At 37.5% G+C, this 27,704-nt stretch overlaps 1 protein-coding gene across 1 annotated transcript in view; it reads right to left on the minus strand.

Annotated features, from left to right (window-relative positions):
* The window catches only part of ESR1 (estrogen receptor 1), a 174,706-nt gene extending 153,149 nt beyond the window's left edge, over positions 1-21,557 (minus strand). The window contains 2 exon segments of the mRNA XM_048936161.1: positions 1,732-1,805; positions 21,529-21,557. Of these exon segments, the coding sequence (XP_048792118.1) occupies positions 1,732-1,792 (61 nt within the window). The 5' untranslated portion in view covers positions 1,793-1,805; positions 21,529-21,557.
* Positions 21,558-27,704: the final 6,147 nt, after the last annotated feature.

Consider the following 27,704-nt stretch of genomic DNA (forward strand, 5'->3'; position numbering starts at 1 on the left):
ACCTCCCTAAGTAACCTGTGCCACTGCGCAACTATCCTCACAGTTTTCTCGCGTGCCCCCATGTATTTTTTGATGCTACCTTCAAGAAACAAAGACAGATGGGCATAAGTGAAAGTGATAAATAAACAAGTAAAATAAAAGAAAGAAATGATGAGATTCTCTAATTTAATTATTTGTAATTATCAAAAAGTAATTTCTATGGTCACCATAGAAATTATCACTGCTTAAACTGAGGACTCGCACAACTCTGAGAATCATTGTGAAGTTAAGTGCATGTTTGTGTTGTATAAAATGAAGAAACAAAGGCAAATACATTAAATTGAATTAGAACTTGATTTACCATCTAATAAATAAATATTATTAAAAGCAATATAACCACTCTCCCTCTCCTGCCTACACAATACTTTATCAACAATGCAACAGTTTAAACTTTTAAACAAAAACGTCTTAAGGTTGGCTTCTAAATTCCATTCAGCTTGCATTATGAAAGCAGCAGTTTCTAATTTTTTCAGTTTCTCAATCAGGTATTTACATATGGATGTTGCTGTGATTTTGACACTGCAGGGCAAGGAGTGTTTAAACAGCTGCAATTCAACCAGCACATAATCTGGAACAAGTAAATTTTCTTTCAGCTCCTGTGATGAGGGGAGGAGCTACACAGAAAGGCTAACATACCCCACCCCTCTTTCTTGTATCTCAGAGTAAACAGTAAGTAAAATTTCTGCATACCCTATGGATTTTTAGAAGGAAATTAAAAAAATAACTGAGAAAGATTAAAATACATACATATTCTATGTAACACCTGATTATTAGCATATATGCAGATGGAGAAAATAAATGATAGGTGATAACAGCCTGAGAACCTACAAATGACACAATACGGGGTCCAAGTCAGAGGCTATGAAGGGAAAACAGGATATCTCAGCTTATTCCACAAGGTCTTTTCTACACTCAAGTTTAATAAGAAAATAAAAAAGGTAAATTAGGCAAAAACTCTTCTCATTACTAATTATCAGGCAAATTTTACCTAAGTTCAGACTCTATTAAAAAAAAAGAAAGACAACAGTAATTCTGTAACAGGAACAGCCTCTGCAACAAAAAGAATATGACAAATCTCAATTAATATATGATTTAAGTATCATGCAGGATAACTACAGTTCGACATATGCTGAAATCGAAATACGGTATTCCACTTCATTCATAAGCTCCTGGAAACGATACACTGCCCTGTGTACGTGACTGCCCATTAACTGAATTAAATCCTTTCACCATTAAGTATTAGCCAACTGGCTAGAACATGACCATGTAATTTCAGAACATTCTTTTACTACTTTCCTTTAACCAAACCAATCGTTTTTGGCTGGGGATTTAGAGGGTGTCATATCTCTTTCAGAACTATAGCACGTGTTAAACAAAATGCTATTATACTTGAAATATTCCCTGTTAAACTCAAAATGAACTTCAGGCAATGCTTGGAATGCATTTCTTTTATTTTCAGTTGCTTTTTTAGGCTTCTCAGCTACATTGCAGGATACAGGAAAAAAAGGAACATAGTAAGAAAAAGTAACGTTAGAAAAAGAAAAAAAAGTCAAAACCAAAAAAAAACCCAACTTCTAAGCATTTCCATAGACACCACTATGTGTTCCCAGCAAAGCTTTGGATAAAAGCAGCATTTAAAATTGGGTGTGAGGGATAGAAACTAGCAAAAGCTAGGAGTTTTTTGTCACTTACATTTATCCCAGAAGGTTGTTGCCATTACTTCGGCAGTGCTCTCACTGGCTGGAAGGATCATGTGACCCGGGAAACTAAAATAGAAAAGTCTCAGTAGCAAGGAAACTGAACCAGAAGCACATTTGCAAGAAAACACGTATCACGAGAGTAATAACACGCCCTTAGCAGTGAAAGGTGATAAATTTAGATGGAAATCTATCCTGTACTGAAAAACACTGCCTTGTGCCGTGCAGACTGGCACCAGTCCCCTGTTCAAAACACGGGAAGCGTTTTCTGCAATAAATCTCAGTCCATGTCTATACGTAATTAAACCCAGTAACTGCTCTAATAAATCTCAACTAGTTGTCAGACGTTAAGAGAAAATCTAATCTATTACATTTAAAAATAAACTTCCACTGCTGAAACAGTTTCATCATCAGAGATCCCCATGGTTGTTTGTGTCTAGAAAGGAAGTAATTTTTTAAAAAGCATATGCTCTTCAAGTAATTAGAAAAGCTGTAAACACACTGGAAGATTGCTTTCAATTCTTTTACAAGTAACGTGGTTGCAGGGCTACACATTATTAAAGCATGTACTGTAAACCTGCAAATTCTAAATGAAGAGAAGGCTCAAAGAACACAAGGCAAAGGCTGCACAGATGAATTTGTGACCAAATATACCATATACAGTGCTATAATATTGCCTGATTTAGAGGTTGCTATTTATTTATCCACATCAGAAGATTGCTCTTCCAGTTTTGTAAAGCTTCTAGAATAAAGTTCCAGCACAGTAATGTTGTTTGGATTACAGGAAATACACATTACCTTTGTTAACAGTTAACTTTGTCACCATTTACTATTTTATCAGATTTACTAGTAATCAGACTGATCCAATTCAATGTTTTATATTATATCAAGCACTTAGTAGTTCCTAATTAATGGCAGGATAATTTTACAGAAGAAAACTTTACTGAAAGATGCAAGCAGCAGTATGAAGGGGACAGTGATCAAGGAAAAAATAAAAGAAATATGCTGTTTAGATTAATAGAACAAGGATGGGAAATAACTTATTGTTCTACTCAAATTCAGTCTTGCAATTATAAGCAAAATATGTAAATGTTTGCCCTTTGAATAGAATGGCTTTCAAGGGCTTTGCACAGAGTAACATGATGGGCACAACGGTTAAGATTGGAAGGGACCTCTGGAGATCATCCAGTCCCACCTTCTTCCTCAGAGGCCCCTACAGCACTTTACCCAGGACTGTGTCTAGATGACTTTTAAAGATTTCCAGGGAAGACGACTCCACAGACTTTCTGGGCAGCCTATCTTGATGCTCAGTCACCCAGTTGTATTTTTTTTAATAAAACAGTAGAGAACACGATGCAAAACTGTTCACCGTAGACTCCCACTGTGCAATAAAAGTTGAAATAAGATGAAGAGAGTCCAGTAAACCAAGTTATTCTCATTTTATTGAAATAATATCAAGGTAATTCTTCATAATACCAAAATGTTAAGTTTTCCCTCCAGATTGTACTTTTGTATCAACATACACATACTTCCTGGTGAACAAGAAGCTGAACATGAGCCAGAGAATGTGCTTGCAGCCCAGCAGGCCAACTATGTACTAGGCTGCATTAAAGGTGGAGTGGCCGGCAGGGAGAAGAAAGTGATTGTCTCCCTCTAATCAGCTCTTGTGAAGCCCCATCTGAAGTAAGGAATCCAGGCCTGGAGTCCCCAGCATAACAAAGATGCAGAGCTCTTGGAACAGGTCCAGAGCCCATTCTATGAATAGATGGGCACCTCTTTTATGGAGAAAGGTTGAGGTCTTGTTTAGCTTGGAGAAAAGAAGGTTCTGGGGAGACCTCATTGTGGCCTTCTGGTACTGACAGGAGCATATAAACAGGAGTGGGAATGACTGCTTACATGGGTTGATAGTGATAGGGCAAGCAGGAATGGTTTTAAACTGAGGCAGGGGAGGTTTAGGTTGGATATTAGGAGAAAGCTTTTCACTCAGAGGACACACTGGAACAGGTTGCCCAATAAGGTTGTGGATACCCCATGCTTGGGGGCATTCAAGGTCAGGCTGGATGTGGCTTTGGACAGCCTGGTCTGGAGGTTGGCAATCCTGCCTGTAGAAAGGGGGTGGAATCTTTATCAAGTTTCTTTAAGGTCCTTTTCAACCCAGGCCGTTCTATGATTCCATACATATACATTTATATTTATGTATGTATAAAATCAGAGTCTTTTAAAACCAAAACTGATACTTTGATACAACATAACCGAGATCTGTTTTACTCCACAGGTTACCCCAGAACTTACAATGAGTATTTTACAAAGTGTGGTACTAGTTCATGTATAATATAGGACATCAAAAAGCTGTTATCTTCCCTGCTTACACTTTGTGCTGTTTAGTAAACACTAGGACAGAACTGAATCTAGTAGAAAATTTTCATTGATTACAATTAGAGGACTATTGGAGCAATGGAAACAATGGAGAAAATAGTGACTTATGAAATCATAGAATCATTAAGGAAAAGCCTACTAAAATAATCTAAGCCAACAACTGACCCATCATCACCATGCCCTCTAAAGCATTCTCTAAGAAAACTGGTTACAGTTACGTACTCTTCATTCAAGCATCTTAGATCGATGAAGAGTCATCTCTTATGTAGTTTTTCAATGTAATATTTTACTGCTAGCAGACTTTATTATCTGTCAGAGAGTGTTAAGATATGTGTTAACGCCCTTCTGAGAGTATTGTCACAGCATCAACCTTTGTGGTCAAACTTACACCATTTTAGATGTTTTATGCCATATTTTCCCACATTGCACTTTATAGTTTGAAATTATGAAAGCTGCAAAAGATACAGAGGAAGAAATTCCAAAATGAATAACTTAATGCAAAACTAACTTATAGGCAAAGACAGTGAATCAAATAACTACAGGAACAAAAAGGGGAAAAATGCACACTCCCTTTGAGGAGAAAAGCATGGAAAAGAAGAAGCACATCATCTACAAGAGTAGAGAGCCTTAGGTGAAAAAGATGAAAGAATGCCTGTAAATCCTGGAGCCAAATACAAGAAGGAAACCAGGAACAAAGCAGAACATCTGCTTGCACAGCTGAAACCATGGCACATGGTCTGTTATTCTACAAACCTCCTCCTCCCATTTATTAACATAGATGGATAAATATATTAGTGCATTGCCCAGGTGTACTCATCAAATGAGAAATTTGAATTTCAATACTCAATTGAATATTTATTTACTCAAATACCACCCAATATAGAAATAATATTTTATAAAATTTCTACTGAAAGTGTGATAGAAGCAAATGCATTTGACAATCTCATACTATACCTAAAGTGATGGCACATTCTGGTTTTCCAATTATCAGTTTATGACTAAAGAATACTATTAAAACAGCGTGCAGAACAGTTTTATCAATTTAAATTGTTTGAACAGTATACCTGTATTCTACCTTCTTCCCTAACCAAGCCTTTAAGCCAGGGAAAAACAAGTAATCTTTTTCAAGTTGTGTTCACTTACTGTCCAGAGGTGTGACTAGCTTGAAGTCATTTCATGAGAGTCTCTCTATAAATTAATAGAATAATTAACAAGCAAAACAGCAAGGCCAGAAGGTTATTCCATATCTATTTTTAAACACATTATTTTGATAACTTTCTGTTCATAATACTACTACATCCTCAAACAAATTTTCTTCAGCAGCACCAAATTTAAGTATTTCTGCTATCACCAAATTTCAATATTTTTAAAGGAACCGTTCTCAGCAAAAAATATGGAATATTTCAGGAGAAACATACAGAAATTGATTAACAGTAACTTCCTTATCCACATGGGGTATTTTCAAAGTAAGAGCAGAGAACTACTGCACATTTTTAGTTCTAACTGGCCTACAAAACAGGAATAAATTATATCACTATTTAAATCTCTCTCTCTTCTGTATAACTGTAATCCAGAGCCATTTGAACAAACTCTAGTAATCCTGGTACAAAAATTTGTTTTCTAAGAGCCTAAAGATCAGCCTTTGAAACACGTGGCTCCCTAATTTCTTTAAACTCACCCACATGTCTCTGCAAATTTACTAGTTCCTAGTGATAAATCTGGTCAAAGCGCTAACACACACATTACACACAAGCTGTTCTCATGGAAAACATTATCCTCATGTAAAATATTTAAGCACATCTAGTGAACATCTATAATTGAAGATATCAAGTAGTAATACAAAGGATCATATCACCTCCTGGAAAAAAAAAAATCCAATCAGTTTTATTTGAGTAATAATAATAATAAAAATTCCTCCTACTCCAGAGATGACTGCTTCTACAAAAAAGTTTTTTTCTCCTTGTTTAAAATTCATTCTCAATTTTCATCCGTACCAAATAAAACAATCCCTAAAAGAAACATAAAGACAAATTTTGTGCTGCAAGTGAGAAGAGCATAAAAATATGAGGCATTTCCTGATCTGTTTATATATTATATAATATTTCATGAATCTGAGAACAATTTTGCTACTAGCTTTCAGAATATTCTCAATAGATAAGCCAGTTTTATGCAGTCCTTACATCCTCTAATAGGGAAAAAATGAAAAACCTAGGATTATATTGCTTTCTATGACACCTGCCATCCTAGCTATTAATATGTCACAACTACGATCTACCAAATATTGCAAAGTTTTTAAGACCTAAAAGTCATATTATTTCTGAAGATTAATACTAACTAAGCATTTTCAATTAAAACAAATTAAGTAAAAGACATTCTTGCCATTTTGTTTAAATGAGACTTAACTTTAGGTTATTTTGATACACTGCAATTCCGTGAGATATTTTGCTAGACCAATAAAGCAAATTCAGTCTGTTTAATAAAAAGAAGTCCTTATCAACTTATTTTCTGTCACCTAATATTACTAACCAATTTCGATTCTGTGCAACTAGAATTTAGCTTTTAATACAGGACAAAAATTTTTGTTCAGAAAAATATAACCATAAGAGTACGAACCAAGTAACTCTACAACTAAGAGTCTAGTCAGCGCACAGGAGCATTGAAACTTTCACAGAAAATCTCAGGCTGAAACAGGTTTTTTTTTTGCATACAAGATATTTGTAATCAAATTAGGTTCACCATCAATCAAATATGTAATTTGGACTTCACATTTTCCATACGCTGTTCAGCAACAAACTGGCATCATCATCATGTCTGCTCAATAAGGGTTGGGATTTATATGAACAAATTAATTCCTAGAAACATAATGTTAGAAGTGGTTTAAATCAAAAGGTTAAACAAATTAATTTTCTTGTAACAGCTGTAGAGCATCAAAGTAGGCAAAGTCCATTAAAGGCAGTGGACAGATTCCTTTTATATGCAGTGGATTTTATAACAAACCCAAGAGCATCCAGAAACTCTTTATACATACATAGTAGGTTTGTTTTTCTCCCATGATTAAGTTCATGAGTACCTAATAGCAAATCAAAAAAATATATTGGCTTTACCAAAGGCATCTGAGCTAGGTGAGTCTGTATGATTTATACTATATAAATTTAACATCTGAAGTGTCCCACTATATTTCTATTTTTCACTACAGCCAGACTTTACTGCAAACCAGAATTGACTTCATTGTTTGTCACATAATTAGGCACAAACTGTGCAAACTTTTCCTAGCATTAAACTGATGCCCCAGAAAATGTAATCTTATTTGATTTAGCGAATCTTTACTATTTCCATTTTATAATGGAAAAATCTCAGCAGCCTACCTGGTTGAAAGACACAAGTGACTATTATTTATTTATTAGGGTACTTGCACATCTGAATATGCAATCAGGCACAGATGGAATAAATCTGTTTTTCATAAAGCTACAAGCATATGACCTTTTGAAGTGATACAGGGAGAGAACGTCTACAGAGTTTAGCAAGCAACATATTTTGCTGGAAATATATATGACAGAGCTGATTTAGAGCTTCATTAACATTCATAAAACAATTGATATTGAATGCTTTTATTTTTATGAGATATTAAAAATAAATTTGAGTGACAAAAAAAAAATCTGCATTCCATTGCATGAGTTGAGACTGGTTTAAAAATTGTATGTGACGATGATCCATCTTCATTAAATTTAACACTATTATTGTGTACATGTATTCTTTTTAAGACCAAGATCTATCTGGAGTGAAAAAGCATTGTTAACCTCCTGACAAAACCAGATGTCTAATGAGTGACAGGCTAGTAGTAATAAAGCAAGCAGGCCTTTTCAGCTATTTCAATACCTCTGTGGTAGTATGAGCCATCTCTAATCAAAATAAATTTTCAGAGCTCAGACACTCACTGGTAAATACAGTAAAGGAATTGGCAGACACTGAAGAACACAACAGATATTACAGGTGTACACGTACAGCTGGAGATTGTGTATAAACACAAAAATCTTGGAAGAAGAGAAAATGTAAGGATGGAAACAAAGGAGATATAAAGTTCACAAGGATGTATTAACAGTCTACTGCTTTCTGACAATCATTATATTTGTTATATCATTACCTGTAGAAGGCTGAGTTTTCCTGATAGTCACTACAGCTGTGTAGACATATTTGAAGTATTATTTGGTTAAAGCATTGATCAAATTGCAAACACAGTGACAAAAACACTCAACACAAATTACGAAGTCTGCTTTGTTACAAGTAGACTGTATGCTGGCATGTTCAGCAATTTAAAATTACATATCAACAGAGTCTGCAGTCCCAGATTTCAGTAGTCTAGATGTATCCTAAGCAAGCTACTCACTCACACAGATTATCCATCTTTAGTGAAGAACTTAAAGAGTGTCACAAAAAGATCCCATAGAAAGTATAATATATATATGGCTGTAATTTTTGAGATCGATCAGAGATCCTAAACAAAACCAATTTGTAAAGACTATGCGAAGACTAACACTGGTAAACGTCAGCTCTTAATCTTCTACCTTAGAGAATTCCTTCCTCAGACATATAGCACTAAAATGTGAATATTTGTGCTCACAATACATTTTTCATCTAATTTTCTAGTAAGAAAAGAATAAAGAAAAAAGTTATCTGTTGTTAGGATTCAAGAACACAACATTTCAGCCCAAAAAGTGAGTGGCTTGCCAAGTGATAGCAAAATGATAAACATTTTATAAGAGATTTAATAATATCTTAATTTAAGTAAGCATCAGAATTCCCAGTTAACTCATACAAGCCAATGAATAAACAATAGAAAACTAATTTGTTATCACATAATCTTTTTCAGTTAAAACTTAAATAAAGATCAAAATGGATTACCCCTGCCTTCTTACATTAGCAGCAAAATTTAATAACAGAGATAATTTAAATGTTGTGGGTAATTCCTGAAATGAATAAAAGCTTAATGAAGTCAGGGGAAGACCGTAACTATTTCTTTTTACGGTTTGCTGTGATATGGAATTTAAGTATTAAAAAAAAGAAAGAAGATCAAAAGAGATGAAAAAGGAATGGATTATGAGAAGTCATTAGGAAAAAAAAAAAAAAAGGAAAAGAAAACCCCCTTCTCTCCTTTGCTTTCACTTTTCATAAAGTCGCAGAACCACTAAGGTTGGAAAAAGCCTCTGAACTCACCTAGTCCAACCATCCATCTGCCGCCAATATTACCCACTAAACCACATTCCTTAGTACAATACCTAAACACTTCTTGAACGCCTCCCAGGACAGCGACTCCACCACCTCCCTACACAGCCCATTCCAGCACCTGACCACTCTTTCAGAGTTTTTCCTTCAGTGCAGCTCAAGGCCATTCCCTCTAATTCTATCGCTAGTTATCCAGATGAAGAAGCCAATCCCCACTTTGCCACAACCTCCCTTCAGGCAGTTGTGGAGAGTGATGCGGTCTCCCATGAGCACCCTCTTCTCCAGACTGAACAATCACAGTTCTATCAGCCGCTCTTCATAAGAGTTGTGCTCCAGAACCCTCACCAATTTAGTTGTCCTTCTCTGGACGCCCTCCAGGGCCTCAATGTCTTTCTTGTAGAAAGGGGCACAAAACTGAACATAGTTCTCAAGGTGTGGCCTCATCAGGTAGACCTGAGTACAGAGGGACAATCACTTCCCTGCTGCTGCTAGCTGCACTCTTTCTGATACAAGCCAGAATGCCATTGGCCTTTTTGGCCAGCCACCTTGACATCCTGCAGGCTCATGCTCAGCCTAGCATTGACCAATAGCCCCAGGTCTATTTCCTTTATGCAGTCTTCCAGCCACTCTGCCCCAAGTACTCCCACCTTTTCATTTAATTATGAATACATGAAAGTGCTGAAGAGTGTGAAAAAAAAAAAAACTAAGAGATTGTCAAAAACATTTTGTTTGACAGAAAGTAGTTAGTGCCACATACTTGAAAAAGGAAGTCTTACTGTTTAAATAAATATCACAGAATCACAGAATCACCTGGGTTGGAAGGGACCCCAAGGATCATGTAGTTCCAACCCCCCTGCCTAGCAGGGCCACCAACATACATATTCAGATCAGGTTGCCCAGGACCCCGTCCAACCTGGCCTTAAACACGTCCAAGGACGGGGCATCCACAACCTCCCTGGGCAGCCCGTTCCAGGGCCTAACCACTCTCCTAGTAAAGAACTTCCCCCTAACATCTAACCTAAATCTTCCCTCCTTCAACTTAAAACCATTTCCCCTAGTCCTGCTGTTGTCAGCCCTTTTGAAGAGTTTACTCCCCTCCTGGGTGTAGGTTCCCTTCAGGTATTGATAGGCTGCAATGAGGTCACCCCGCAGCCTTCTCTTCTCCAGGCTGAACAAGCCCAACTCCCTCAGCCTGTCCTCATAGGGGAGGTGCTCCAGCCCCTTGATCATCTTGGTCGCCCTCCTCTGGACCCTTTCCAAAATCTCTATGTCTTTCTTGTACTGAGGGCTCCACACCTGGACACAGTACTCCAGATGGGGCCTCACAAGAGCCGTGTAGAGAGGGACAATCACCTCCCTGTCCCTGCTGGCCACCCCTCTCCTGATGGAGCCCAGGATCCCATTTGCCTTTCGAGCTGCCAGAGCGCACTGCTGGCTCATATTCAGTCTCTCGTCCATCAGGACCCCCAGGTCCTTCTCTGCCGAGCTGCTCTCAAGGACCACTCCTCCCAGCCTGTACAGGTGCCTGGGGTTCTTCCGGCCCAAATGCAAAACCTTGCACTTTGCCGTGTTGAACCTCATCAGGTTCACCCGAGCCCAGCCCTCCAGCCTGTCGATATAAGGATATAATATCCTTATAATATAAGGAGATATAAAATTAAAGTTGATTTTCTATCAAAAAATTAAGATATTTTATCATGAAAAAACACAGTTTCAAAAAATTGTTTTTCATAATGCTTTTTTCACTTTTTAATGGGGAAAAAAATTGTGGAACTGGGTTTAATTTTATAAATATTTCCTGAGAAACCCCATGAGATTTTTTTTCCAAAAATGTCATCGTTTTCTAAATGTGCCAGCTAGCTAATACTGGATACAGTGGGACTGCAGATCAGGCACAGAAAGAAAATGTTTCATATTAAAGCATTCATGCCATCAACTTGAAAAATGTACAGTAAGATGATCTTTGCGGAAATCATCTCGGTCAGTCACTGACTGGTACTGACCCTCAATACGAGTTTCCCTGCCCTCACATTCAGGGCAAGATGGGCACAGTGGCCAGGAACTTGGTAGACTGGACTTCTGGCTTCACCCACCTGGGACATTCAGTTATCCTTGCTGAGATTTAATTTTCAACAGCAACCCATACCTCTTACCATTGGCACTAAGGTGTGTACTGCTTCTCCTACTCCATATCCATACAGTTTCAGCCCTATTACATGAATTACTCCAAAAGTAATGCCTCCTATTTATTTCCATGGAAAACAAGAGATACAAAGTGCACAGTAACACTGATAGAGCAAATTCTCATCTACAAAACAATATTTTTCAACAGTTACCACCATTAGCTGTGCATTTTTTGCTGCTAATGAACGTGAGCCTGCATATGCACTCATAAAATCTGCGCCAGCAGAAGTGACCCACTGTTTCACATCTGCTGGGATGGCACTGTCTTTGCAACACACCACTCATCACCTCACTATGCTCATATCCACTGTTTGGTCTCCAGAAATGTTCAGCAAGCATTGAGAAATGTCAGTGGGTGCTATTTTTTCCACATGGAGTAATTCAGTGGCACAACATTTCTTCACTTCAACTTTTCTTCACTTCACTTCAACATTTCTACACTTCCATGTCAGATGCCATTTTGTCAGACTGCCCCTTCGGTGCTATCTGTCACATAGCAACAAAAGATAACAATTTTGTCAGGAAGGTTCAACCTCTACCACCATACCACCAACATCCACCTCTGACTAGGGGCCAACAGAATAAAATAGGAGGCACTACATTCAGAGCAGCCCTCATATTTCTGTGTTATGGAAGTAGGGTGCTCAGTAAGAAAGGAGAGTCTGCACACAAAGAATAGTAAGAGGACTGATGGAGAAAAACGTGGTACCTAGGCTTTCAGTGTAAAGAGTAAAAAAAGAAATCTCTTGATTCTCATCTCCTTCTAAAACTTTGTTTACATTTCTTTTAATTCAACATTTTAGATTTGCTGAATCTAAATTTGACCAGAAGATTCCTTGATGTTGCCTCTCACTGATTACTGATGACAAGGGGAAACGGACATACGCTGCAGCATAGGAAGTTTTGCACGCATGTGCGTAAGAACTTCTTTATGGTGAGGGTGACGGAGCACTGGAACAGGCTGCCCAGGGAGGTGGTGGAGTCTCCTTCTCTGGAGATATTCAAGTCTCGCCTGGATGCCTACCTGTGCGACCTGCTGTAGGGAACCTGCTTTGGCACGGGGGGTTGGTCTCAATGATCTCTGGAGGTCCATTCCAACCCTTACAATTCTGTGACCTCTTGAGAAGAATGGGATGAGCTCTGATGCACCTGGCACAGGTGCTATACTACACAGACTAATTCCACAAAGTGTGAGGCCAATCAACCAAAATAATTCAACCCCATCCCTGAAAGCAGAAATTCCTGTGACTACTGTGAGTAAAATACTAACAGAGAAAATATATAGTATCAGCCAGAAACAGCTGAGGGAACAAATTTCTTCCTAAATGGGATGAAGTTAAATGAGCATACATAAGCCAGGAGCTAGTAGACAACTGCATTCTTGAATTTTCAAACAGCATTGCCAGCTTCACCTGCTCCCCATCTGTTCAGTAACACAAGCAACCATGAACATAAATAAAACTTGAAGTCTCTACTTCTGTCTTCCATAGGCCCAGTGCTCTGTGTGATATCAAACAATATCTATACTTATAATACAATATCTATACTTTTGGGGTACAAATGGAAAAAGGAAAGCTAAATGCACAAGAGATTAAGTTTCTATACAGCTGATCCAAGACTGCAGAATGAACTCTTAAGAAAGAATATGTTCTCATTGCTCAAGTCAGTCTCTGTTTGTCATGTTTGGATCTTACTGGCAGCCAGATGATGCCATGAAAGTTTTCTATCATATCCGTCCTCTTGGCCGACTGAAGTTATGCAGTTCATTTTCCCTCTGACTGCCAATTGCTGATATTACCCCACACACATCTTAGGGCCTGGTTCCGAGGAAAGTAGGTCTCCAGTTGGATAACAGTGATGTCCCATGCTACTGCAACCCTCAAATATGAGTCACCTACATAAGTAGTGCTGGGGAGCAAATTCTGCCTGATGTATTTAGAGAAATAAGGGCATCAGGCAGTAGACAGGGGAGGCTGTGCTGAATGAACAACTGTCCAGCAGAAAGTTTCCAACTCTATATAGATGTTTAGGTAAAAGCAAGAGAAGGTAAGCACCCACACAGCATTTCTCTCCATACTTGCCCAATATCCAACTGTTCTCATGGACTGAGAATCTGTGAGCCAGATGAAGCCTGTAAACCACATATTAAATGTGTATGCAATCACAAAGGTTACTCAAGGAAAAGGAACAGGAATCCAAAGACTTCCTCCTCTCAACTCTCTCAATTTAACACGCTGTATTTTCAGTAAACACATTCTTGAGAAAAAGCTACAAGAAGCCAAATACTAACAGAGAAATATAGAATATAAATAAAACAAAGATCTTCTGTCCTCCTCTTAATCCTAGTTTCAGAACAATGTAGGACAAACTATCAATAAATTTATTCTTAAAGGCGCACTTTTTAATTTATCTGTAAATCTTTTTGCTAACAAGAGAGAAAAATATGACACTGAGATATGCAAGATGGAAAATAACAAAAAGTGGCTTTAATTTCCAATACTACTTTTTAAAATAAATAAAAACTCCTCCCACAGTAAAAAAAAAATTACGTTTGAGAAAATGTATTATGAGGTCTCAAAGAAATAAACAGGAACATACTGAAATATTTACAGGGACACGCAAACCAACTTCTAAACGTCTGCACTATTTAAGCAGTAGGAAGTGTGAAGAAGAGGTGAATGGTTCTTTAACATACAAGCAAGAACATTATTTGAACTTTGTGTCTCAAGTAGGCATTGCTCCTGGAAAAGGAAGAAATCATTGTTCTTCATTTGTATTTCTGTGTTGGAAATAAAGGTGAACTGAAGAAAAATGGTATAATAAGCTTTTTAAGTACTAACAGGTTAATAAGTTAATAGGAGAAAGAAGGGATTCAGGCAAAGAGAGAGAGGCTGAGTTATTATGCAGGATAAAGATTTCAGTAAAGAACAAGATAAATGCATCTCATCAAACATGGTCAGGTAATGTAACTGTGCCCTTATGCCCCATTTGCTTCCTTTCAAGCATATTTCTTGCCTCAAACTGTTACTTCAAACAACCACATTCTTCCTGCTACCAACTTTTTTCCCCCCTCTGAGTCTGCCAATCCTAAATATCGGAAAAAGAAAGGTCTTGGGTCAAATAAAGGCATGGCCTGGGTTTGGAGTGGAGGTTTTGTTTTTTGCTTGTTTGTTTTTGTCTTTTGAGCAAAACTTTCCAGCTTTTCTCTGCATTTATGAGGAACAGAAGTTTGTGTTAAGCAAACAAAGAACATAATACAATCATATGGCTCTGCGTTTGGTGGTTTTTTTTGTTCTGTTTTTTAAATTTTAAAAAATCCATATTGTTCAAGTTGCAGTAAAATCATGTAGTAGCTCTTCACGCAGCATTCTTCATGTCTGCCCCTCGCCAGAAGTCCTATCTACCTTCAAGTCACCATACCGCTCAGTCACCTGTCTCAGGTTTGATCCCAAACTGTTTTCCTCAAGTCCCTAGTCCACTTGCTGTCCCCTTTATTGCCTTTCCAGCACCAATCTTTTGTTTCCTTCCACCGCATACCCTTGCTTGGTTTTACTCCAGAGTTAGTAGCCTTGGAGGACAGACTAAAAACCCTTCTCATCTCACGTCTCCCCTGGCCTGAGCTGTCTCATCCCTCCTCCAAGGCTTCTCAGGAAGAGGAAGCAAAGCTAACCCAGCAAGTATTTGTTCCCTGCATGTGTTGCCCCAACATGTGCTGAAGTCAACCCTTCATAGCCCTTACAAGTCTTCCCCAAACAGCATTTGCACCTCTAGCAGCTCATCCAGGCCAGACCAGGCCCTGTATAACCATGATGTCCACCATCTATTTTTTCATTTCTGGGCCACGGAGAGTGCAAGTCAACAGCTTTGCTGCTTAGGCTTAAGTCCCAAAGGAGAAGACATTTTAAGACCCTTATCAAAGCCAACATAAATAAGTGATTTCTGTATTTCATTGACAACAAGAAGTCATTCATGGGAAGGACTCTCTTGAAGCACAAAACATCATCCAGTTGAAAAATCTCTTTTTTTTTGTCACAATGAACTGGAGAAGATAATATTGAATATTAGGAAGAAAAGAATAGCTCAGGGGAAAAAGCAGAATGATGCATTTTCATAACAGGTAAGAACGAAAGAATTTTCAAATCCACGAGTAGTTGAGGATAATGTTAATCAACAACTATTAGAAATAGCTTGTACCCAAGTCACAGCTTCAGCTAGCAAAATCAATCTTTGGTTTGTTAAGCTTGCATCAGGGCAGTTTAAAAAGTATTTTTTTAAAAAAAGTCACTAAAAATCCTCACCATTGTTTCTGCTCATCACACTGATTAGATCATACTGTCCATCAGAGACTGGGACATAAACCTGAAGGATTTAAAAGCTGGTTATCATACACAGATTTTGATCATTTCATAGAGGATAGTACTTTCAGATTACTGAAAACAAATGCAAGGTACTAGGTCATGTGTGATGGAACAGAGAACTTGATCCTGCAAGTCACAGAATCTTAGAATACTCCAAGTTGAATAGGACCCACAAAGATCAGTCACTGAGTCCTGCTCCTGGCTCCACAAAGGACCACCCAAAACTCAAACCCTACATCTGAGAATGCTGGGCCTGATGCACCTTGAAAACTAAAGAGAGTAAAATAATGACTCTGAGTTCAAGACTCAAGACACTCTGAATGACTTTGGTCATTAGACATATTTAAATGCCTGGTATTAAGTGGTTCAGCATGAAGACACTAGATCTGCTCCTAGCCTTCTAGCCACAGTGAGGGATACTGAGTCTGTATCTAATATCTAGCATAAGAGTTGGGGCTGCAGTTATCAGCTGCCTTGATCTTAAAACTAGTCCTGGATCTCAGCTTCCCCAAGGCTTTAGAAACTTTTTTCCAGAACTGCAGGCTCTTTGGTCCTCTGGCTGGAGGTAAGTGGAAATTTTATAACATCTGTACAAGAGTACAGACAATGAATCCCACAGTAAATTCTAAGAATTATCTTGTGGAGAAGGGCTGCCAATCTTTTTAAGAAGTTATTAATATCTAGGGAGATACCAGAGGAAAGGATAAGAGGGAGTAAAATACTCCTGTCCAAAAAAAAAATAAAAAAAAAAAAAGAAAGCCAGAAAGTGTTTCTGGTAATCTTCCTGTAAGTTTATCTTTATTGGTCTACAAGGAATGGAACAAATACTAAAAAAATATTTACTGGCTAGCAATGAGTTTGTGTGAGTCAAACAGCGTGAACTTCGAAAAAACTTGACAGAAATTCATTTATTAAAAAAAAAAAAATAGTGAAATAAGTGAATATATTAGCATGTGACAGTATGAAAGACATTTGATGTCTTATAAAAATCATAACTTAAAAAATTAATTTCAGCTGACCTGGATAGCAACATTGCCAAATTAAGTGGTTATCTATAGTTACATTGTTCTAAACATTCAAAATCTGCAAAGAATGCAGAATGCAATCTGTAATAGAATAATATTTAAGACAGTTTTAAATCCCTTGTGGACATAATCAGATGTTGCAGCTTTCCCACTGTGTAGTCACGTTCCTCTTTGGGCCCGCAAACCATGCACTAACCCCTTGAAATACCACTTGCTTGCTGGCAAAAATATCTCAAATTCTCTAGCCTTTGGTTTAGAAATGATTCAGCTGAGCTTGCCCATAGTTACCACCTGCTGACCACAATCTGTGTATGTTTCCAGGAGAAAACAATGGGATGTGGGGGGGGAGGGAGGGGAAGGGAAGGAAACCAGAATAGCATCCTGTTCTATCTCTGGAGCAGACAGCGTGTGTCTGACAGCACTGGCTGTGTACAGGGAGCCATGGCAGAGGGAGAAACTGGCCACATAAGCATTATTATAATGCCTTGTGGAGGACCTCTACTGGATCAACTATAGAAAGTCTACTGAAAGTCCATGCTACTAAGACATCTGTAAGAAATCAGCTAACCAAAGAACAGTAGAATTGAGAGGCAGATGGCAAAGAGAAGCTGTCACTGCATGTGTTAGCATGGTCCTCTTCAGCTCAGGCATTGCTTCTCTTCTGGATGTTGAGTTTGTGAGGGGAAGGATGTGATCTTTTCAAACACATAGCAAGAAATTGGAGAAACATGTTACCTTGCAGACATCTACAGTGAGAGGGTACTCTCTTTAGGACTTTGGGACATCAAGATATCATGTTAGTTTTGGAGGACCCTTTTTGCCCAAAAGATCTTGACAAAGAGTGTCTAGTAGAAGAAATAAAAGCAAAAACATGCTGGCACGCATGACCTATAAGGAAAGGTATAACACCTCACAAAATCTATTTTGGCTGAGTGTTAAGACTGCTTCAGTTGTAGGAAATTTAAATAGTGCCAATGAAGAAGAAAACACATTTAATGTGGTGGGAAGAATAATAAGAAGTGGGATTCAAATAAAAAGAAAAGATAGGAATAGTCCTTGTGAATTAATGAAGAATTCCCAACTCTGAAGATGTCTTCCGAATCAGTCATAACAATGTCTTTGGGTTTCTAAATCCAGAGCATGTCAAACACTTAAAAACAATCAAAGCTGTGGAAAATCTGAAATAGATAGTCATCTCTTAATTTCTTTCATTTGTTCAAAAAAATACTGCATTACTCCTTAACCAAACATAGAAACCATAGTAGGAACCTATTTTTATTATGAATCTGACTTTTTTAAAAATCTAATTTAAATAAATTAATTACAAATAAATAAATAGTGCCTAATCCTGTTACTGCTAGGATTAAACTATAACTCACTCTGTAGAGCAGCTTTGCTACTTCTAGGACCTTGAGTTCTAAATCTGAAAGCGCCCACAGCCACCATATAACCATGAACAATCTTCCTCTTATCTGATTGCTAAGAAATAGTTATCCTGGGCTCTGTCTTCTGTCCTGAATTTAAAAATAGACTCTTTTACTCAAATTCTGTCTGAATATTCTACCATGCGCTGTATGACAGCCCCAGTCTGTTTGTCCTTTATGCCAGAGAGAGAAAAGGCTGCTCTTTGAATGATTTACTATTCTCTTTATATTTCTACTGACACAATAATTACTTTCTCCGCATTTTTTTTTTTAAGAGTCTTTGTATGCAACTCCCCCATATCCATCATCAAGCTTAACGAGTGCAGGCAAATGCTTTAAAGTGCTCTTTTCCAAGGACTGAGACACAGATGTCTTTTTGGTAATGTTGCATGCCATTGACCTCAATGCAAATTCGATGCCTTCCATTGGTGCACTATTCAGACATTATTTGCTAAATAAGGGTTAGGGCTTTTTCTTGGTTTTTCTTTTTTTTTGTGTGGAAAGGGTTGATTTCTTAGAATCTAGTTTCAATTCCCAGCCTTCGCTTAGAGAGTTTATCTTAATGTTGTAGCACTTTTCAGCAATCAATTTATATGCAAAGATATAGCCACTTTTCAAATTATAAAAGATACTAACCAGCAAAGAGAGAAACATTCATTTAATCACTTTTCAGAGTTGAATCTTTCTGAGTTTTCTGATTCAAGCATAATCTACCTTCCCTTGCTAGATTCTCTTCACCATACTATCAGTATTCTGCAGAAAAAAATATGAGAGAACAGAATAGAAGCCAAGTTTGTGATATGTTCATTATGGTCGCACCTAATTCTGTAATGCTGCTCTCTGTTTGAACAAAGTTTATGCAGAATAAACTGTCATGTTTGGGATTTTATCCTATTTGGTTTCTTCTAATTTTCTACAGATAATTTTTGCTGCTACTTAAAACCCAATATTAACTCTGTGTTTGAAGGAGTAAACTCGTTCTTTCTCTTCCTACAGGACAACAGTGATATTTACTAGTTTTTAATTTCATTTTATGCCCCTCATTAGTTGCCCAATAACTTTTATCTCAAAATAACTCCTGAAAGAAGGTCAAAAGAAACCCTGAATTAAAAATGTGCAGAGGTGCCCATCTGGAAGGAAAAAAGTATATCCACTCAAACAAAATAATAATAATAATAATAATAATAATAATAATAATAATAATAATAATAATAATAATAATAATTCCTTTCAAACTTCTGGTAAAAAATGCAATGTTGGTAAACTGCTTTGGTTTATGGTAGCAGGACAGCAATCTAATTGATTCCTTAGTTTAGAGAGCTGGTCTGTTTCTTCTAGTGTCTGATCTCCAGCACCAGTGAGAAGCAGATGCAGTACTTTCTGAAATGGATCTGCTTTATCTGTTTACTAACCCTGAGCGGATCTGCTTTCCACGTATTTATCAACTTGCCCTTGAATACATGTAAACTATCACACCTGAATTATACACAGTATCATCTGACCGGAATTTCCTGTCTGCCGCATGAAAAACATCTCTTTCTTTGTTTTTAACTTGGCTTCTATATTAGTTTCCTTGCATTGAAAGACAACAGACTGCTGCTCACAACTTTGCAGAGATTTATCTAATGCCCCTAGATCATCCACTTATTTTCATAGCAAAGAGTCCTCGCCTACATACCTTAAAGCAGAACTGATGAATATGTAAGACTTAAAGACAATGGTAACAAAGTTATTCCCTTCATGTGCATAATTCTATATTGTTAACAAAGATGCTGTTAACAAGTGATGTTTTTGTTGTTGTTTTCAATAGTCAGGTCTTCTTATTCCACAGCATCTTTTGTTTAGAACATAGCCAAATGGCAGATTTTCATTTCTATGTTCATTTTACATTAAGGGAAACCAAGCTATAAAGTCGTAAGTCATAGACAAAGTTAAATCAAACGCACAACAAACGCAGAAGACAGTGAATATTTGGCTAGTCAACCAAAGCATCCCACCTATTCACAAGAGCACTAACTTGCTGTATTCAGCACTGATGGATTACTAGATAGATAATTAATGTCAAGAAAAATGCAAACAAGTCAGCATCCAGAAGACTGTAAAGATATTAGAGTATTTAAATAGAAGAGGAGGTGAAAAGATGAAGAAGGTTATACTGATTGGTTTTATTTTCTCTGAAGAATTAGAGGCTGGGGGCAAACACGATGATGATCTTACCACAGGTAACGCTGCTGCTATAAGGAGGACAATAATCAACAGCTTTACATGGCCACCATGAGAAACAAAATTTGCAAGATGAGTTAGAGATTACAGAAAGTTTCCTAATAATCAGAGGAAGCAAATGCCAAATAGTCTCACTAAAGAGATTTGGAATCTTCTCTCCAGAGGGCTTTTAATATCTACTAGGGTGGCAAGCTTAATCCTTCCCCAGTCCATATAGATAACTGAATTTCCAAAATCCTTCTTCATCCCATCAATGGTTCCCCATTGATGTAACATGTGGCTTTAATGGGATACAGCTGCCTAAAAGCATTTTACGAGTTCTGGTAACTAGCCAAAAGACCAATATATGGACCTGCAAACAGCAGGAATAGGACACAAGAGCTATTGTTCCTAGTCATATGGTTTCATTTGTATGTTATTTGGTTTGAAAAAAATAAATCCTACCTATTCAGTTTTTGCTGATTCAGTCTGCTTAAGACACAGTGGGAAAACAGTGTGATTGAAGCTCTTATTCTGAATTCAAAATTTTCAAATTGCTAAGCGTATCAAGGGGCTCTCATGACAATACAAACAATTTGTTCTTAGGAATAGGCTAAACTGCTATTTTGATCCAAATAAAGGATGTTTTTTTGCTTTTTTTTTTTCCCCCCTCTGCTTACTATAACAATTGGTATGACTTAATGGGAACTCAAGCTTTAGCATATTCTCCAGTATTATAACCATTATGCTTCTTCATAAAACTATAAAACCACACACTTTGTTTTCTCATGGCAGAATTTGCTCTGATTTTGCAATCAGAAGTATATGATCATGGACTGCTGCATTTAAAGAAAGGAAGATTCATTCCTAAACCCTTCCCATGACAACTTGGAGACAATGTGCATGTATAATCAATGAATATAAAGATGTTATAATTACAAAATAAACCAGAGAGTTTGGCTAAGCAGGTTACAACAACAAAAAGAATAGACAGAATGCTTACCCATGTCCTAGGCTCACTGCAAAACTCCAGAGGAGGGATCTCCAGAAGACATCCTTCCCCACTGGTAGCCAGCTCTTAAATAGGTCTAGGAGAGGTGCAGCCAGGCTCCACCCCTTCAGCAGCACAGGTGAATTGCCTTCACCTGTGCCCCCATGGCTGACTAATTGCTCACCTCAGGCAATCAATCAGAGGTTCAGGCCATGATTCAGCAGTTCCCATACAGTGTGAACAAGACTTTGCCTCATTAGACACTAACGAATGATTACAGAAAGATATCACACTGGTGCTCTTTAATTTGATTTTGTTACTTTATTCTTAGTATTCCTGTCTCATTTCAGCTTCTCAGATAATTAGTGAAGAGAGGTAGGCCCCAAACTACAGACCCTCTCCATTGAGCAGAAAAAAAGCAGAAAGATACGATTTCTAATAGGCACCTAAATAAAATGCTTTAATTTATAAGCCCGAACCTTCTCCTTTGGATACAATCTGCCAGTGCCAGGTTAAAAATATTATGTGAAAATTTTGCTCTACCAGGTCCTCATTTAAAGTAGAAACAGAAGCAAACCGTCCAGTAAGACAACATAAGAATAGAAGCCTAGGTTAACATCTGCAAAAATTTAGTTACACTGTTTAATTCTTCCAGATTCAAGAATTTAAATAAATCTATATACCTGTCAATATTGTACGGAAGAAAAAAAAAAATCACAGTTTAATGTGCTTTAATTAAATCTTGATCATGCAGTTAAAAACTACTCATTAGGGATTGTGATGATAATTCAAATTCACCCAGTAGCTATAACACCTTCTTAAACACCTTTACAGTAACAGTATAGTAACAGCCCAATTCATGCTTTAATGCTAGTTTCCTATAATCTCCTCTGCATGCATACTATATGCCATACCATTACTTCTCTCTCATGAACAAAACTGACCATTTTCCTCTAATATTAGAATTAAAAGAACATTTTTAAACTTGCAGACTCAGGCACTCACAGGTAAAGAAATGTCAAATCCAAAACCAATTGCTTTTATTGCTCCCATTTGTACATCTGCATTGCCACTTCACTGCATACATCTTAATATCAATTTCTTTTTTCCTCTTGAATCCAGCTGATTAGCTCTATTTTTTTTAATTATCAATTTTTATAATTTGTTCTAAAACCTGACATCCAGTTCAGGTCAGGACAAGAAGCTTTTTGTCACCTTCTCCCCTATATCTGTTTTAAACATAGGTTACATAGGTGTCAAGCAGCATGATATAAACATAAAAACTCTTTGCTGTTGATCTTACAATAACTTTGAAAGAACCAGGACATGAACTTGCACAGACTATTCACTCTTGTGTATGCATTAGGCAATGAGAAATATTATCAGGATGAAGACAAGTCCAAAATTAAGGCTGTACAAACTGTTTTATCTCCGGAATCTAGTCGCTGAGATATTGATCTGCAAAATAGCTAATGTATTTTTTAAAAGATTTTGTATAGAAGTTTCTTGGTTTGAAGCACAAACACTCTACTTTTGTAAAAAACTAAATTTTATATACTGCCTTTTGACATTCTCAATTCCTGTGGAAAACTAGGAACCATGGGTCCATCACAAAAACCTTCTCTGTCCCTTCTCTGACAGCCACTCTTATGCTCATGCCTCCTCAAACATAATTTTTCCTGTTTTGACTTTCTTATGTAGTTCTGATCCTTATTGCTTAGCTTTCTGACCTCTTCATAAACATTAGAAGAGACATCTTTTCCATCTTTCTTGTTTCTCCCACAGAAAACACCTGGGTGTGCTTCAATCTGACTGCCAGTTCCATTTATTCTGTTCAGGCCTTGAAAAAAAAAAAAAATCTTCTCATTTTTCCTCTGGCCATCTCTCTCTTCAAGCTTTTCCTCATAATCTACTTGTCCATCCCATCCTGACTGCTAAATCCTGCTCTTCTTAACTAGTTTCCACTCCTCTGCATGCCTTAAGTATCTCACAGTATTCTATGATGAGGTCCTGTGTCCCAGTCTATTGCTTGGATCCCCGGATCAAGGTAAGACTCTCCTCCACTATTCTTTCCAACTTTAGGCAGCTTCTTTCTAAATAATACGTAGGTAATGAAGAAAGGGAGCCCCTGTTCTTCATAAAGATGAGCCAGCTAAGCGAGCAGTGCTGCAGGATCTTCAGTTACAACAGAGGTCTGCCTGGGCACACAAAGATAAATGCTAGGGAATAAGACTGAAAACATCCAGCAAGTGTGAGCAGTTTTTGTACTGTGTGATCTTTAAACAGATTATCACTTTGCTGGATCTGGCCTGATTGCACAGAGATAAATCACTCTTTATCCTGTGGCCACTTCTCTTCCAATTGTCAGTCAAGTCTTTACTCAAAGCACAGACATACTCAAGCAAGAAAGCTTTTCTTTAGCAAGGGCCAAAGAAGACTTGAAAAGACTTTTGGCAGCCCACACAGCATATGTGCAAAACTCCATTAGAGTCCACCTTTTTTTTAGACTAATACAAAGCCTATGCTGACTATCTTCCTCCTAATGAGATCATAAAACTCTGACCTGAAGATCAACTGTCCCACAGCTATGCTTGGAGTTCCACACAGAAAAGATTATCTTCACACTGCAAAACTATTTGTTCAGTCTCACTGGGCAAAAAACATATATATATATATATATATATATATATATATATATATATATATATATATATATATACATATATACATATATATATATATAAGAAGAGGATGGGGATGGAACTGCTTGCAATTCATTTTAAATGAATTATTTTTGATAGAATTATGCAAAGACACCTTCTTCGGTCATGTGGACCAACATAAGGAGAAGTCAGATTTCAACACAGACAGTTATATTTTGACAACATTATAAGCATCTGCAAACAAAGTCCACAACGGGATGTGTCAGGCAACTTTAATCATAGGTGGGGCTGATACAACCGCTTTATCATAGGGAAACACACTACATATGCAGGGAGATCAGCCATAAAATAACCTCCTTCCCGTTATTACCCTGCAGATCCAGTAGCTCCATTACTTCAAGCCACTTGAATTTTGGCAGCCTGGTGACTAACAGCCAGAAGCACAATTTCAAGCTGATGATAAAACACGAACCTCACAAAACAACTCGTAACGGCTTTTCCAGCTTGTGATTTTCAATGGGCAAAATTAACAGCAGTTATGCTCTTGCCGCTACGCTAAATGGTTTAAGTCATCAGCAATTTCTGGAAATTTCTTCAAACTTAAAGCCTGTAACTAATAGAAATTTTCTTGAACTGTCACTGATACACTCTGTAAACAGACTTTTAATCTACCTAATGGTTACTATGCACCCCCAAGGGGGAAATGTCTCAAATGTACTTCCCCAGCCCAGTGCACAGCCTGTAGGACTGCTACAATGCCAATGGGTATTGCTGCACTGTGGAACTTCACAGGGAGATGATTACAATACATTTTGTTTGGAGTACAGTAGAGAAGCTGTCACTGCTGCTTTGGGAAAAGGGCACTCTACATCTCACTGATTATTGTTCCAGAAGCCAGTTTTGTCAAAAGCAGGCTCAGAGAGTCCTGCTCTCATAATCTAGAACACAAATGCACAATAGGTACAGCACAGACAAATGTACAACATACACCAACCCATTGTACATATAAATATAGGCATGCAATTAAGTCACGACACATTAATCAAAACAGAAACAACAGCAAAAAAAAAAAACCAACAAACATTAGGTTACCTACTTTGATAGATTCATACTTGCAGTCTTCTCATTTTAAAGCAAAAAGGCAGGAGAGAGAATATTAAAATTTCTTGCCCATTTGGGTGGCTTCTTTGCACATGTTCCTGAATTTTCAGCTATGATGAGATCCGCTCATTGGCAGTCACCAAGAGGCTGATATGACCATGAAATGAGGAAACACAGGGATGAAAAATAAGGTGCTAGCACCACCATTTGCTGAGGGCTGGAAAAACTAGCAGAAACTTTAAGGGATTGTGAAGACCTCTTTCTATAATGCAAGCTGATTTTAACTCACTTACCATTGCTGCTATAAGAGATGCTTGACCAAAACATCCTCTCAGCATTAATTATTTGCCAGGAAAATCTTAACAAAGTCCAGATGATGATTTTTATTCCCAGCACCATAAATCTTTACATGTAAAAACAGTTTCATACAACACTTGTGGGTTTTTTTAGTTATTTGAGTTAAACTTTTTTTTTTTTTTTTTACTGAGAGCTAACCATATACTGGCAACGAACATACAGCAGCTGGCAGAGGTGGACTGAAACAGCTTAATAGAATTACTGTGCCCTGGAAATCTCATGTTTCCCTGCTGCTCCCCACCATCCCAGTGCTAAGGAGTTGGATAATCTCACCTGTCTGCCCCTTCTGTTGCAGAATGGTGTTCCCATGCCTTCTTCCTGCTTCCTGGAGCAGCCTAGGGCTGCTTCTTCTCAGTAGGAGAGGCCTGTGAAGCAGAAAACCAGCACAAGTCTTGGTTAAGCAATTGGGGGGGGGGGGGGGGACAGTCTGATTTTGAAGGATAGTTTTAAAGAAACAGATTGCTACAGCTGCATTACAAAGGACACACTTGATTAACAGACTTGGTGTAGACTCTCAAAATCTAATTTGCTTGTGTTTTGTGCTATCTGCTAGTTTAATTTTGCTCCAATTGAGTAACAGACTTGCCTATGACAAACATCAATTCACGGCAATTATGCATTAAATCTTTTAATATATTTTTTTTTTCAAGGAAAAACTATCCCGTGGGAGGGAAATGCTTTAGTGTGTGACAGAAGTATCTTTACATTTACTAGTTAGTAGAAAATTGATGGAAGCATTTCTACTGCAGTGATATGCTAACAAAGTTTTCTCTTATAAAGACATTATTGCTGGCCCAAACGATGTAGTAAATATTACTTCAACAAAGTTTTTTAAAGTCCTGTATTAGTTCTTTACTTGGGTTCCTCTTTTACGTATTAAAAATTTAAATTCAAATAAAATAAAATTAAATATAAAATAAAATAAAAATAATGGAAAATCTGGGAAATAGGCTGTGAGGTTTGGATGCCCCTTCCTTGGAAGCACTCAAGGCCAGGCTGGATGAGGCTTTGAGCAACCTGGTCTAAAAGGTGTCCCTGCCTATAGCAGGGGGTTGGAACTAGATGACCTTAAAGGTCCATTCCATGATTCTATGATTCTATTAAAATAAACAATAAAAAAATAATAAATAACAGATTTTCTGTTGGTTTAGATGTGTGAAGAAGTAAAAGAGTAAGAAACAGCTACTCCACCTCATAACAATATTATTCAATATCAGCTCAATGCAGGGTAAGTTCAGAGGGGTGTGAGGAAGAAAAACTGAAAAATATCTTCTAATGCTTTTTAACTCTTTTCTGAAAACTGTTTCGACTCATTCACCATCTCAAGTTTGCAGTTGCAAAGCTGTAGCTGAATTTCTTGTTCTGCCAAATCTTTCAACAAACAGCACCCCTCCATCATCCAAAAGCTTCCCAAATCCAATTTCTAGAGCTGGTGGATGGGCACAGGTAACAGTGTGGACTCTAGTTTCTCACAGTCTCAAGATTCTTTAACAATTTCTCACTATGATTGTGAGTTAGAAAAGCATCATCTAGGTTTACTTCTATAACAGACAGAACTGAGACATGACAGCACATCATGTGATACAGAACAAAAATGAGAAAAGATTGCTATGAGCAGTGGCCTCCTATTGGGCTGGTGTCACGCCATGTGATCCTACAGGAATTAACAGAAACCACTCTCATGTGCACAGGTTGAGGCCTTCACGTTAGATACACAAAACAACAGAAGAAACGTATCTTGTTCATATATAGTAGACAACATAAAAAGCAAGAGAGGACAGATCAGGTTTTTTTAAGCTGTTTTTTGGGGTAGTTTCAGGTATTTTCAATTATTTCATATGTTTTATCCAGCTTGTGCAATTCTGTTGAATCAAAATGGATTTCAAGCCATTGCCTTCTTTTCCTCCAAAATTTTGACTCCCTCAGATTTCTCTGTACTGTGTAATCACTCCTACAGCCACCTTTAAAACTCTGCATGACGTGGGGATGTACTGTCAGGAGTTGTCTGACTCCCTGCTGTTATGACATTCGTTTCCACTTTTAGTACACAAATTTCTGATTTCAGTA

The sequence above is a fragment of the Lagopus muta genome, chromosome 2 (assembly GCF_023343835.1).
Source record: "Lagopus muta isolate bLagMut1 chromosome 2, bLagMut1 primary, whole genome shotgun sequence".
Classification (NCBI taxonomy): domain Eukaryota; kingdom Metazoa; phylum Chordata; class Aves; order Galliformes; family Phasianidae; genus Lagopus; species Lagopus muta.